The 14218-nt window shown below is 40.3% G+C and overlaps 1 protein-coding gene and 1 long non-coding RNA gene across 3 annotated transcripts; one reads left to right on the plus strand and one right to left on the minus strand.

Moving 5' to 3' along the window:
* Nucleotides 1-1961: 1961 nt before the first annotated feature.
* On the minus strand, nt 1962-6743 carry LOC148152502 (uncharacterized). The gene is made up of 2 exons (XR_015762089.1): nt 6620-6743; nt 1962-3448 (listed from the first exon to the last, which is right to left on the minus strand). It is a non-coding gene; the product is annotated as an uncharacterized LOC148152502 (long non-coding RNA).
* Nucleotides 3196-13736, plus strand: LOC106918885 (sortilin). Of its 2 annotated transcripts, none has more exons than XM_014988942.2 (21): nt 3196-3469; nt 3681-3743; nt 4316-4392; nt 4470-4566; nt 5177-5344; nt 5497-5570; nt 5778-5824; nt 6435-6571; nt 6669-6752; nt 7730-7790; nt 8556-8708; nt 10283-10380; nt 10474-10573; nt 10651-10825; nt 11158-11351; nt 11812-12004; nt 12176-12292; nt 12592-12733; nt 12818-12924; nt 12991-13108; nt 13201-13736. In XM_014988942.2, exons 1-21 carry the CDS (start codon nt 3203-3205, stop codon nt 13213-13215), a joined length of 2487 nt encoding a protein of 828 aa, XP_014844428.2. In that variant the 5' UTR covers nt 3196-3202; the 3' UTR covers nt 13216-13736. The 2 variants fall into 2 exon arrangements, with proteins under 2 accessions (XP_014844428.2, XP_087859186.1); XM_088003060.1 differs by having other exon boundaries at nt 10283-10371.
* Nucleotides 13737-14218: the final 482 nt, after the last annotated feature.

The following is a 14218-nucleotide window of genomic DNA, read 5'->3' on the forward strand; positions in this document are numbered from 1 at the left end:
TTTTTAAAAAAAAAAGAAAGATGTTGTGCAGCTATTTTTCAGAGCAACTACAAAGCTGTGACAGATGTAGCAGCACTACTGAACAATTTGCACTAACACTAGAATGTTTTTGTAGCTGTTTCTGAAATAAAATACCTTCTTTTAAATCGTTTAGCAAGCGTAAATTCATCGCAACCTCTCTTTACGACATGGTTTACAGGAGCAGTAAATCAGTAGGGTTGCGGCAAAGACCTTCAACGAGTCCAGACAAAGTCTGAAGTAAAAAAAAGAACTGTGCAACAGCAGCTTAATTTATGGGGAGAGAAATTTATTTCTTTGATCCCTTTTGTGAGAATAGTTGTTTAACTGGTACTAGGACTGTTGTTCTGTGTATTCATTGTGGTTCTGATGATTTTTTATAGGTTCAGGGAACAGAAAAATTGAAAACTTACAAGTTAGAGCACATAGAAATCCTGAATAGTGAATCATCAGATTCAAATGTAAGAGACTATTGACGCAATAGTGTTGACCCTACTGAATGTGTTCTTGTGTGTCAACGAATGCTTGACAACCTACACCAACTGGTTTTAACAAGTGGTGGGTTGGGGAATCTGTTTTTATTTTTAATTTTTTAAAGGTTAAAAAAATAACCTTTAAAAACGGTTATTTTCTCAGCGGTGCTGAGATTATCACATACACAAGACCAGTCATCGTTGTCGACTCAAAGCTTCTCCATTTCACATTTTGCTGTACATGCCTCATCAAATTCTCAAAAGCGACTTCTAGTTCTGTGAAGCAGTTTTAACATTTGCTTGTTGACATTTACTTGAACCCTTTTTAGATAGAGAGAAAAAGAGAAGGACAGATGCTGAAGACGACTCGAAAAGAGGAAGGAGGGGATTTAAGTGACTTAGAACATTGGGGACGATTATTGGAGCAAAACAGGCTCGTCTTTGCATTTCAGAAACTGCTGAAATACTGGGATTTTCATAACACCAGCCATCTCTGGGATTGCGGAGAATGGTTGGGGGAAAAAAAAAAAAAAAGCAAAGACTCAATGGTTAAAAATGCCTTTTTGTTTTCAGAGGTAAGAGCAGAACGGACAGCAATGTTTGAGCTGATAAAGCCACAACAGTAACTCAAACAACCAGTCAAGATATGCAAAATATGATCTCTGAATGCACAGAAGACCGTGCCCTGAAAAATATATGGGCTACAAGAAGCAGAAGACAAAACCTGACTCACTATAATTGGATAATAACAGATTGGAAAATATTTACTGATCCAATCAGTGTTGTTTTCAGCTGCAGTTTTCAGATGTTGGGGTCAGAACTGGGCATAGACATCGTTTTAGCATGTATCCGTCCTGTCTTGTATCAACAGTTCAGGTTCAGGTTTCAGTTTGCTGGTTTCGATATATTTGACAGGAAAGTTCATTTTAAAAAGTCAGCATCTCGGCCGACAAAGGTCATTGTATACGTGTGGATTCCTACCGAAAGGAAGTTTATCATCTTGCACTTTTCTTCATTTAAGTTGTGGTTTTGTGTCCATCATCCCCACCGTTTTACGAGCCATTAGTCACCTGCTGTGTGAGGTTGCATCTGTTGCCGCTCCCAAAACTTAATGGTGACATGCACATCCGAACAACACTCATCTACCCGAAATGTCGTTTACGTGCTTCTCTTGGCAAGAGATTTAACCTGGATACAGCCGGCAGCAAGACAGCTGCGAAATGTATCTTCATAGGAGAGTTTTTCTACAGAAAAAAAGCTGATTAAATATTTACTCCTTGTCCGTACATGTCCTCACTTTCAACGTTTGCGTAAACAAAGGCGAGGGTGAAAACTTGTGCGTCAGATGTCAGAATCTTTCTGTAACTTTATGATCACCCAGGGCGATGATAGAAAGATTGATCATACGTGAAGAAAATAGTCGACCCTGTCTGTTCATTTCTTTACTACAACAGAAACGGGGGCTAAAAATAAATTGTAATCATAATAATCTTTTATTTAAAAGTGAAACCCATCTAGGCTATAGATTCATTTCACACAGAGTGGTATTCAGTTGTTTATCTCAACTAATTTTGGTTGTGAAACCCCAAAATTCAGTTTCTCAGAAAATTCTCACATTATCGAAGACCAATAAAAAGATCCTTGTTGAAGTGCTTGGAGGTAAGCAAAAAAAAAAAAAAGCTTTTCTATGCAGTTGTGATCCAGCAAATATCAAGCAAATTTCAAGCTTTGCCATGGTTATTGAGCCCCACGTCAATACGTTTGGTAATGTGGGTGGGTACAGAGTCCAGGTGGGATGAAATCTGCATCTTCGTGAAACTGATCAGCCAAGGAAAGCATGAAGTGACCTTCTGGTAGATTTCTCTCCTGACACGTTGGCTTAATAACCCACCGTGGACCAAAACCAGCAGATGATGCCGTCCTCTTCTTCCAGATTCTGCTTAATATCCAAATCCAAAAGATTTAAGACTACCAAATAGCAATCCAGTCCTTTTAGTTTTTAGCACATGTGAGACACGTCTTCCCTTGTCTCTGGTTCAGGAGTGGCTTTAGGATTGCAACACGTCACTCATTTGAGCTTAGTTTCACTATCAACCGCAATGAAAACCATTTGTTTCTCTTCCATTAAACTTTCCATTAAAATGCTTGTATACGAAATTATATCAATACACAGCTTTTTACCAACCTTCCGGAGCTTCCCCTGCTAATGGAGGAAAACTGAACAATGTTGGGGATGCATTTAGTGTAACCCATAATAATCAAAATTAACTTAAATTCCCATACGGCATGTTGTTACATAAAAAAAAAAAAATCTCTTTATGGAAAACATTGACTTTTGAAAGTGTTTTAACAAGTGGGAATAAAAGTAATGTAATAATAAGAGGGCAAATGAAAAACATGGGGGAAAACTGTGAACAAAACAAAACAAAAAGTTATGAAACATGAAAAAAAAAAAGAAGCAAAAACATACGGTGGATGTGTTCACATCTTCTGTTGAAATTGAAATCCTCCCTGTAGGTCACATGGATACGGGTAGAAGCACCTGCTCTCTTAACACAGCACTTTTTTATGTTAATGACCCGTTCAAGCACACACACCCCCCCCCATGGGGCTTGCTTTCATACCGCAACACCTTCAACTGAACCAGTATCTGCAGGGACACAGGTCACCATAACTCCTTCATCCTCCGAGGATCCACTCTCTCTGCTGACATGATCTGGACCACTGTGCTCCTCGGTGGGCTGTGCGTCCTCCACATTGCCCTCCTTCTCTTAGCCGAGGGGAGCAGGAGCGGCAGCAGCGGCGGTCCCTGGGGAAGGACGGTCACTTTCCAGCGGGGCCGACGGGCCCCACGCCTCCAGAGGGACACCAGCGGCTCCACAGACAACTTGAACCCTTCTCGCGGTCCTGCCTTCGCCTCCTGCCAGCTTCCCCTCACCCCGACCGAACACAGGATTCTGGACGATAACACACAGGAGGTGAGGGCATGAAGAGAGTCACCTGTTAATAAGTACTTAAGATTTATTTAAGCTTAGACATGCAGCACAAAAGAGAGGCTGATTAATGATTTTAAAAATATATTGACTTTTTTTTTTAAAATGAAATGTATTCATCAGGAGAATGGAAGAAGTTTGAGTCATTACTGACGTAAATGATACTTGAACATTTTTGTCCTCTTTTTCCTCCTAGACAGGGTTTAATGGTGACGACGGCTCCCACGTGATTCTCACGTGGGTGGGCGACGGTACAGGAGTGAGTGTCCTATTTGATCTTCTTCATGCTCATACGCAGATTTCCATTTTAAAGCATAAATATCCGGTTTGTACGAAAGTAGAAGTTTGCTGTTATTAGTCAAACAGATATTGAAATAATCCAAATATGCAGATAATTACTTGTGTGGCTTGCAGACGTAAAAACACACAAAGAGACTGAAGAAATGTGGTCGTGCACCAAGAAAACAGCAAAAAATGAGAAACACATACTAAAACATAAACCATAACTAAGTATATACATGTATAAAGATTCATATTAGTAGTATTGTCTAATAAATTGTTATTGTAATGTTTTCAACATTACTTGTGACACATAAACTCAAATATCACACACTAAGTTTTGAACTTAATCTGATGGCTTCAGATTAGGTTCCACTGTTTTGAAGTTGATCTCTGTGGTGCTTTTAGTCTGAAACTAATTTTTCACGATTATTTGAATGAATAAATCAACACAACTCATTTTTTATGGCGAGAGTTTCAGGAAACACTCTCGTGAGTTCAGGGTTAATCTTAAGAGTCGCCCCAGTCACACGGTGTTTCTCCGTGCACCAGGTGATCCTGGTGCTGTCGACAATCAGCGCTCCGCTCGATTCTTACCTGGCGGGAGGCTCATCTCGACTTTACCGAAGGCGAGTCCAAATTTAACCTGCACGTCCCTTCCACTCAGCACAGAGTTACAATAAATGTCCTTCTTATTTCTCAACAGCACAGACTATGGCAAGTCCTTTCACGATATCTCCCACCGCATCAACCACACCTTCATCAAAGAGGAGCTTGGAATCAGTGTTGGACCCGGGAGCTCAGTGAGTTAACAGTACATAGCCATCAGTTTGTTCGCAAACTTTAAAAAGACAGTGCTGCTTAACGTGGGGATTTCTGTGTTGAACTAATAACCTCCTCCGTCCTTTCGGTTGACGCCATTCTAAGGATTAGGGACATTGGGAACTCTGGGGAAACGCTGTGAGGTTCTAGTCAAACTGCAAAAAGTGTGAAGACACCTCCATTGTTATCAAAGTCAACTCTACCAATGTCTTCTGTTCCCACACATCCAATCAGTGTGGCAGATTTTGTATTTTTATTTTTTTTTCTGAGAAGCTGGAAAGAATTTGATGAAAACCATAAAGTTTAATTTTGGTCTCAACTCCTTCGTCCAAATGATTACTTTGGCAATGCTTTGAACAGTGGTTTTCTTCTAACCACTCCTCTGTGGAAACCAGATTTCATAATTATGCACAACGTGTTGTTGTTGGTCCATTGAACAAAATCCCCCCCCCCCCAAAAAAATAGTGTAGCATAATGTGTGTAATGTGGAAAAACTGTGAAAAGTTCAAGCTCTGAGAATAGTGCTTCTAGGCCTTGTGCGCATGATAACTGATACAGCTCAGATCTGCTCTCGACCCATTTCCTCTCCAGGTGATACTGACTGCAGACATTCCCATAGTGGACAACCCGGGAGGGATCATCTTCACCTCTACGGACGCCGGAGCAACTTTCAAATCCACCCAGCTGCCCTTCCACCTGGATCAGTCCATTACTTACCACTTCTTCAACCCCGACTACCTGGTGGCCCTCAGCATAGACGTGAGTCTTTCAAAACCTTCACTTCCCTGCTCACGTTTTTCCGTCTTTGGTTTCCCACGCCTTGTTGAATGCTCTCAGCCGACAGGCTGCCAACATGTCGAGAACACACCTTAAAGAAAAAGCAAACACGGCTCTGTTTCCTGACTTTGCAGGACAGTCTTTGGCTCTCGCTGGACTTTGGCGCTAGATGGACAAAAGTTCACGAGGGAGTGCATTCTTTCTCATGGTGAGGATAAACAGGAAGCAGTGTTAGTCAGCGCAGATTAAAGGGCTGACATAAACTATAATTACAAAGAATCTGGCTATTAGAACACATTGCTTTGCAAGATGTCATGCGCTACAGAAAAGGAGAACCCTCCCAAAAAAAACAAACATCCCTTACAAGAATCTTGTGACATTCTGTGTAACGTTGGTAACTTCCTGTTTCCATCAGGGGAGCAGGCACAAATCTGTTCTTCAGCTGCAGCCGTGTTGATGCAGGTAAGAAGCAAGAAAGTCTTAAAAGGGAAGTCACACATCTTCATTTGAAATGCCTTTTGGTAGGTTTATGGAGCGGCGTCCACAGATGAGGGTATTTCCGGTTCTGAAAGAGGCTTGGAGGCTTTTTGGAAAAAAAAAAACAGATTCATCAATGCTCAGCAGAGTCAAAGAATCTTTTTTAATGGTTGTTTCATGTCAGCCAGTAATTGTCCACATGAAACCCTAACAATTAAACTATTTTAACCCAGATCTGTAGCTCGACAACTTGAACAAAGACATTCAACGTCATGTTTTGTTAGTTTATTTGTTCCTGGAGAAAGTTTCCAAGGGAAGGTGAGATGAGCTCCACTGGTCTCGGTGTTTCCATCTAAAACCCATTTATTATACCTGGGTTATGCATAAAAAGATGGGAAAGCGAGCTGGCAGTGTGTCACAAGTAACTACAACAGCAGGGTAAACCACACAACAAATGCAAAAATCACAACTTATTATACATAATCACCTCAGGTTTAATGCAACTCCTCATTAAACTACATCAATCGAGTTTTTACGTAACGTGACGGCTGACTAGCCCACTAGGAAACAAAATCTGATTTTATTCTTTTATTAGTTGAAGCAGAAGAAAGAGGAGATTTAGTGTTGAAGAGGACGAAGGATTTCGGGAAGACCTTCACCATAATTCATGAGGACGTCTTCAGTTTTGGCTACATCGGAGCATTTCTCTTCTTCTCTGTGATGGAGGACCCGGTAAGACGAAAGGACTCAAATTTATCCCGTAGTGCTGGGGTGATTCACCTGTCCTCCCATGGTGTGTGTTGGATAACGCCGTGTTCGTTTCCCCCAGAGGTCTCCTCGGGTCATGTATTTTTCATCGGACCAAGGAGAGACCTTCAGTCAGGCGCTTCTGCCTTCTGCATCAACAGAGCAGGTAAGAAAAACGTTTTGGATTTGTTGCGTGGGAATTTTAGTTGTTGATCCAAATCTGTTTTCATTCCAGGATATGTATTTGTCTGCATGTACTTGTATAAACTTGTGTTGTTTTCAAGTGTGGGAGGCTAAGGTTAGCATGCTTTCTGCATCTTGACAAGAGTCATCAGTGATTATCTTTATAACATTTCAGTGTGGTTGCAGTTTATTGTGTATAGATAAAACTTACACACTTATTCTTATATTTCCTTGAGATGATATTTGCTGCTGCTGTATAAGTGGATGTATTGGAATAATTTGAATCGGGGTAGTTCCTGTGGATTTGTATATATATATATTTTTTATAAGTAAAAAAAAAAAAAAAAATAAATAAAAAAAAAAAAAAAAATATATATATATATATATATATATATATATATATATATATATATATATATATAATTTTTGTGTCTGTTTTCACTTGAGTTGAACACTTCCTTGATCACATCATAGTTTCAAAAACAAGAATTTTCAACCAGAAATACCACAGAAATCAGTAAAGAACGTGATCCTAGTTTTTTTTTTTTTTTTTTTTGAAAGAGATATCGGCTCATCTGGTGAAAACAGTGATTAAAAATCTGTTTCTAAAACAGCTCCAGATATTTGTCTTGTACAAATGCATTCTAAGATTTCCACATGCTTGGGTTCACTAGACGATTATTTACAGAAGCTGGTTTGAGGTAAAACTGGAAAGGCAACATCTCCCTTATTCCAACACTCCCTGAACGCACACCTGCCCCAATGAAACTCTTACCCGCATGTCGTGTTGACACCGCAAACACAGGCGTTGTCTCACGATGATTAGACTCTGTTTTTAAAGGAGATTAAAGTAGTCATCAAAATGAAAAAAAAAATGAAAAAAAAAGTTGCAGTTCTACATTTTTTCACCCTCATACTGTCCCTCTCTCCCTCTCTCTCAATTTGTGCGTGTGTTTGCAGTTTTACTCCATCCTGGACGGAGACGAGGACATGCTCTTCATGCATGTGGACAACCCAGGAGGTACTGCACACAAAAAAAAGAAACCACGGGCTTGAGTTAAACTCTTCCTCCGAGACAGAAAGCGTGCCCCAGAAATCCTAAAACGTGCCCGACTCATTCGCACTTGAAAATATATCGAAGCCACGTGAGAGTTCGCATCTTTTTCTGCTACTTTTGGTTTTGTAATGTTGACGAGAAAGACTGAATTGGTTTCACCGGTTCTGTGACGCCGAACTTTTTTAATCATTTCCCTCCCTGCTGCCTTGTTTCCTTCCTTTACTCTATGTTTGTCTCACTAGCTAAAGCTTTTGTAATTGTTTTCCTATCAAGCCTACATCTGCTCCAGTCGATGCTCCAAAATCAGCTCAGTGGGACTTTTCAACTGCAGAGATAAATAAGGGAGACATGTGGGCAGCAGGGCGGCCTTATCTCTTGTTGGCTGCGAGGAAGCAGAATTAGGTTGCGCTGCAAAAACCGCTCATCTTGCCTGTGGATGAGGGCGTTACACAAGCAGGACAAGCACACACGCTTCATGACATCCATCACATCTCTCAACCGTCTTTGTCCTTCAAGCTTTCACGTGTATTTAAGATCCACACTCATAACAGGCTTAATGGCTTTTGGTCATCTGGGCTTATCCTTTGTGTGTCAGCGTGTCATGACCTGTACAGGTTTTCCGTATTAATTTCACGCCTCACGTGTTGACAAAAGATTTACAACGCAATCAAACCGTGGCCGCCACTTGACGTTCCTGTTACAGCGTTATGTTGTTGGGTTTCATCTCAGACACCTTCTTTGGAACTATGTACACGTCAGACGACCGTGGGATATTGTTCTCCAAGTCGCTGGAACGACACCTGTTTGACGGACACAGGAAGAGCGATTTCACCAACATCACCTCACTGAGGGGAGCGTATCTAACTAATAAACTAGATATCGGTAAGTTTCTCTACCAAGCTCTTCTCTTCTACCCCTGTTGATGCACACGAATACTCAAAGTTATTAAAAAATTTTAAAAAACATGCACACACCCTCTTGCACGCTGAAAGTTTAGGTTAAAAAGTTAAAAAGATATAACTTGGTGCTCATTTGATCCTAAATTTAGATATGGAAGGGTAATTTCGCTTGCGTTATTAGTGGTTTATAGGCATTTGTTAATACACAGGCCAGTGAATGTTCTCAGAGCACTTCAATCTTGTAGATTTGAAGACTTTGACTAGATCTGTGACTCAAACTTTTCATAACAAGTACCAGGGTTCATTTTAGGAAAACGTAGAGCTCTGGACTAGAGCAACTTTTGGAGCTCCACTCACACAGGTTTCGTTTACGCATGCAAATTAGAATCTATTTATACTCGGACACACATTACGGCCAAAAGGCCTTAGTTGCCTGGATTATACCCACTATGCTGTCTTTATGCTGCCTTTATTTTGAACACACAGAGGGGATCAAGGCTTGCTCCATGTCTGCAGGTTACCATGGTTCTGTGGCCACAAAACAAGACCAGATCCTAGCCCATCTGTCATCAACTGCTTTAAGGTCTTTGTGGCAATGTCTAGGCTTTATTGCTTTAACCAAAACCAAACTGACAGACATCTGAATTTTGTCTTTTATCCAAAGGCCCCGGTTCCAGATGCTACGTGGCTTGCTTAGAGACAGAATTTAAAACTGAAGCCGTCGTGTTCTCATCCATTTTCTCATTGCAGCCTTGCAGGCCATGCTGCTTCCTCTTCTAATTACGCCCTAGCGAGCGTTAGCAGTCCACAAGTTGTCTGGAGGTTTAAAGTTGTCGGGGGAGGGGGGTTTAGGAGCTTTCCTGCATAGTGCACCTGGTAGGCAGGCTGGGCATTCACTGCTGGAAAAACCTGGTAGCTGGCAAGACTGTTTTCTACTTACGATTAACCTTTTTGGAAATTCTTCACAGAAGACAACTCACAAAAACTCCTGAGCTTCCCACGCTCCCCAACAATAATCGAATCAATACAACTGAGCAGAAACATTTGGCTGATACTGACCCTCATATTCCTATGGAGTGCTTTTGTCATTGTCGTCTTATAAACAGTAACATAGTGAGGTACATTAAGATCTGAAAATGTCTTAAAATGGAAATCTCCTAAATTTTAGCTACTTCTTTTAAGTAAAATCAATGTTTTTGGTTATTCAAAGTCACCCCTACTGCAGATGAATATTATTTAAAGGGTATTTCTTAAGAAATAGAAGCAAATACACCAAAGACTCCACATAAGACATGCATCCTAAGCTTTTAGGCATACAAATACAACCTTAACCCCTAAACGAACAAAAGTCCAGCTGTGTTTTGCACAGTTTTGGACTGGGCAATATTTTTGCTCTTCTGCCACCATTTCTTCCGAAATACTAAATTGCATTTTTAAAGCGGCTTGTCACCTTTTCATTTCTGTGCTCCCATATTTAAACTGTGAGTATTTACCTTGAGCTGACATTAGACGGAATAAAAAAACCAAACCTGACCCGAGAACTTTGTTCTGTTGCAGATGGCCGAATAAGATCCGTCATTTCCTTCAACAGAGGAGGAACATGGAGGCCACTGAAGAAACCCCAGAACGTGAACTGCGCAGGCAATGTTAAGCGTGTATGTGAGGAAACGTGTGTGTGTGGGGGGGAGGAGGTTTTATTTCTCAGACTTCAATTTCTAACTCTGGCTTTGTTGTCTATTTTTAAACAGTGCAACCTTCACATTCACGGAGAGCACAGTCGTAGAAACCAAATAGTTCCGATGCTCGCTCTGTCTGAGCCGACTGCCATTGGTCTTGTCATTGCTCACGGTAATCTGACGCCCTTTATGTTAAATATGATTGGAATCCAACGTTATCTTAGATTATATTATCCTTTTCTCCATCAGGCTCTGTGGGTGATTCTCTCTCCTCGTCTCAGCACCCAGATGTGTTTGTTTCCTCGGATGGCGGGTATAACTGGAGAGGGACCCTCAGGGGCCCTCACCACTACAGCATACTAGACTCTGGGGGTCTCATAGTGGCTGTGGAGGTTCACCGTGAAGGACAAGTCAAGACCATCAAGTAAAGAAATTACCAGCAGCTTAGGTTTTGGTTAAGCTTGAAAAATAACACTTGGTCAACAGCCAAAAAAAAAAAAAAAATTGTCTGAGAAATATTAACAGAAATTAACTGATGAAATCACAAAAATGTCGTCAATTTCTTAGGAAGATCGGATTTCTCTAAATCAAATTAGAATAAAAACCTGACCTGATTGAGAAAAACGGATGTCATTTTTGAATTCAGCAGTGCAAAATAGTCCTAATTCAGTTGAAAACAAAACAACAGACAGCTTCCAAAAAATATCTTTTCATAACGTCGAGTGCCTAAACTGTGCCGACGGCATTTCCCACCAGATTCTCCACTGACGAAGGCCAGTGCTGGAAGTCGTATAACTTCACCGAGCAGCCCTTCTTCTTCGCAGGCCTGGCCTCTGAGCCAGGCACCAAGGCCATGAACGTCAGCGTGTGGGGCTTCAGGCCAGAGGAAGACGGTCAGCCGATGTGGGTGGCCGTCACTATCGACTTCCAGAGCCTCATTACCAGAGAATGTAAGTCAAGAATGACGAAAAATTGAAACAGCCCCAGGGTCAGCGTGCCCTTTCCCAAATCTCCTGCTTAGTATTTGTAGGACATGCTGCCACGTAGTGGTAAGTGTAGCAGTTGTTTTCTTTTTTTACTGTAAAGGGAGTTTTTGAACTCATGACTGTACAAAGATACTTTTAGAAAATGTAGCAAAAAGCCAATAGAACACAAGAACAATGTCCAGGTTAAGGATCGCAGTAGAGCTATGCTTCAACTGCTTTTAAAATTAGCTTTAAATAAATTTACTAGTGTACTCTTATGACGATCTAACAGAAAGGTCCAGAGCATCACAGATCCAATGTTTGTACTAAACATTGACCACAAGGCATCAAATTCATCTTGTTTTTTTTCTCATGCTAAGCCCTCTCGTAGCAAAGGATCATTGCAAGTGATAGTTCCACGGGTATTTATTTGCTCTACTAATAGGTAATAAGAAGGACTATGAGGAGTGGCTGGCTCATTCTACAGACAAAAGGAACTCGGAGAGAAACGGTTGTGTCCTTGGTATGAAGGAAACCTACAGGAGGCTGAAGAAGCAGTCTGTGTGCAGAAACGGGCGAAACTTTGTGGTCACTAAGAAGCAAATCCCATGTCCATGCACCAGAGAGGACTACTTATGGTATGTAGATTTATTTATCACTTAAATGATAGACATTTCATACTCAACAAGTGGTTAAGAGCGTAAATTAGCTTCGCCGAAAACGACATCTCAGTCCAGGTTTATATAAGGGAGTGGGGTTGTGTTGTGTTGCTGGCATTTTCGTGAACATCTTATCGTCTTTGGAAACAGTGACTACGGTTACTATCGTCACGTGAACACCTCGGAGTGTGTGAGACAGCCAAATACTCCAAACAAAACCTTCGAGATGTGTCTGAATGGAGAGGAGGACGAGCTTCTGACTGCTGGGTAATAATCAAAGCTATTCAAATGAAAGATTGTCTTTTTCATGCATGACTAGGACTAACTACAGAAATATTTATGCCCTAATCAAGAAATTATGACTGTTCTTGAAAACTGATGCTAATCAGTTTGATTTTAGGTAATTTTGGGGCACAAATATCAGTTTCTAGACATCTGCACCGGTCAAAACCGTGTATTATTTTCTTACAATTTCACAGTTAATAGCTTCTTTGTTTTGTGTCTGTCACGTAAAATCTTAATAAATGTGACAAAGCAAAGACGCGGTTTTCTCACAATGTTTGCAGGTACCGAAAAGTCCCAAGTGACAAGTGTCAGGGTGGGTTCACTCCTCAGGATGTGGTGCAGACAATCATCCGACCATGCGGGGTTAAGCCCAGCCCTGACCCTTCAGTCAAGTCCACCTCGGTTGGACACTTTGACACACCAGTAAGAGCAGTTTTAATGTTAAAATGTTTGTACTCTGTTATTACTGATTAGAGTTCTCTAATATATACAATTTCTTTTTTCCAGAAAGAAAGGCTTGTCCTGACCCTGGTGTCTGTAGGAGCAGCAGTTGTTGTTCTAGTGGCCATTGTCTCTTCAGTTCTTGTTGTCAAGGGACGTGTTAATACGACCAGGTGAGTTAGACATACACACTCCCTGCATGCAGCTTTTTACCCTTTGAGTGACTGTGGTTTCTGCAGGATGCCAGCGTATCGTTTCTCTAACCTTCGCATCCAGGATGACAACAACAGCATCGCAGCAGAGTTCGGGAGTGCTGCCAGCAGCAACGGTACAGCTTGCCAGCACGACTCAGATGTGGTAAGAGTACTTCAGGATAGCTTTGTAGGTTTGTGAATCAAACATGTCATTTTCACTTGTTTAGTAATACCCTTATGCTCTTGATTTGACAGGATCTTCTCGAATGACACATGGCTAAAACTGAAGAAAATGCCAACGATTGAAATTGGTCCCACAGAAGAAAAAAAAACCCTGCTCTAACTACGAATGAAAAAAATAGGAAAATAACAATTGTTAAGTTAAACTATTTTGTGCCTTGTGTATGTTTTCTTTATTTGTACAGTATTTTTCTATTCTATTTTATTGACTGTTTTGCAGATATTTCAGCTTTTAACTGTAAAAACTCTTTAAGAATCTTGACTTTTATTTATGTCTTTGCCTTTTTGGTATGTTTAATGCTTTGAAATATTGTTGCTCGCATTGGATGTCCTTCACACATGTGTCAAATATCAAGGAGACCGGCAGGGGGCAGTGCGACATGTTCTGTATTTCTCAAAACAAGCGAAGGAAAATACAGGAAGTTGGTTAAAACAAAGATTTTGTTTGACAGATGCATCACTCGTATAGGGACGTTTATTTGGATTTTTTTTTTTATCACGGATTTAGATTTAGGGCCAATAAATAAAACACTTTTATTATACCAAGCAAATTATTTAAACTCGTTTCTTTAAAAAAAAAGGTTATTCATTTCGATTACTGCTCTTGCTGAGAACATATACATAGTTTTTCAATGTTTGATGAAAAGCATCAACTTTGTTTTTGTGAATATTTTTAAGTCAATGTTTTCAGTAAGTTACATATTGTAAAGCTGCTGCGAAACGGACTCTATTGAACCTCTAATATTTATTCTTCATACATTTTTACAATGTTTTATGTCTTTATTGAATACGTTAAATAATGTGGAAAATAATCATTTTTTCTGTTCAATTGGGAATTTTTCACTAGTTTTTTTTGTTGTTTTTTTTTAATGGATATTTTTGCACCAGCTTCACGCATGAAAAAAGAGAGGAAATATGAACAAAAAGCATAGATCTTGTTTTTGGAACTGACTGAAAATACCATAATATACAAGACCAGCAAAAATAATAATAATAAAATACTTTTACAAACTTTTAAAGTGTCATTTCTTGT

This window comes from Poecilia mexicana, unplaced genomic scaffold (genome assembly GCF_051168715.1).
Source record: "Poecilia mexicana isolate PSO_F unplaced genomic scaffold, ASM5116871v1 scaffold_23, whole genome shotgun sequence".
NCBI lineage: Eukaryota > Metazoa > Chordata > Actinopteri > Cyprinodontiformes > Poeciliidae > Poecilia > Poecilia mexicana.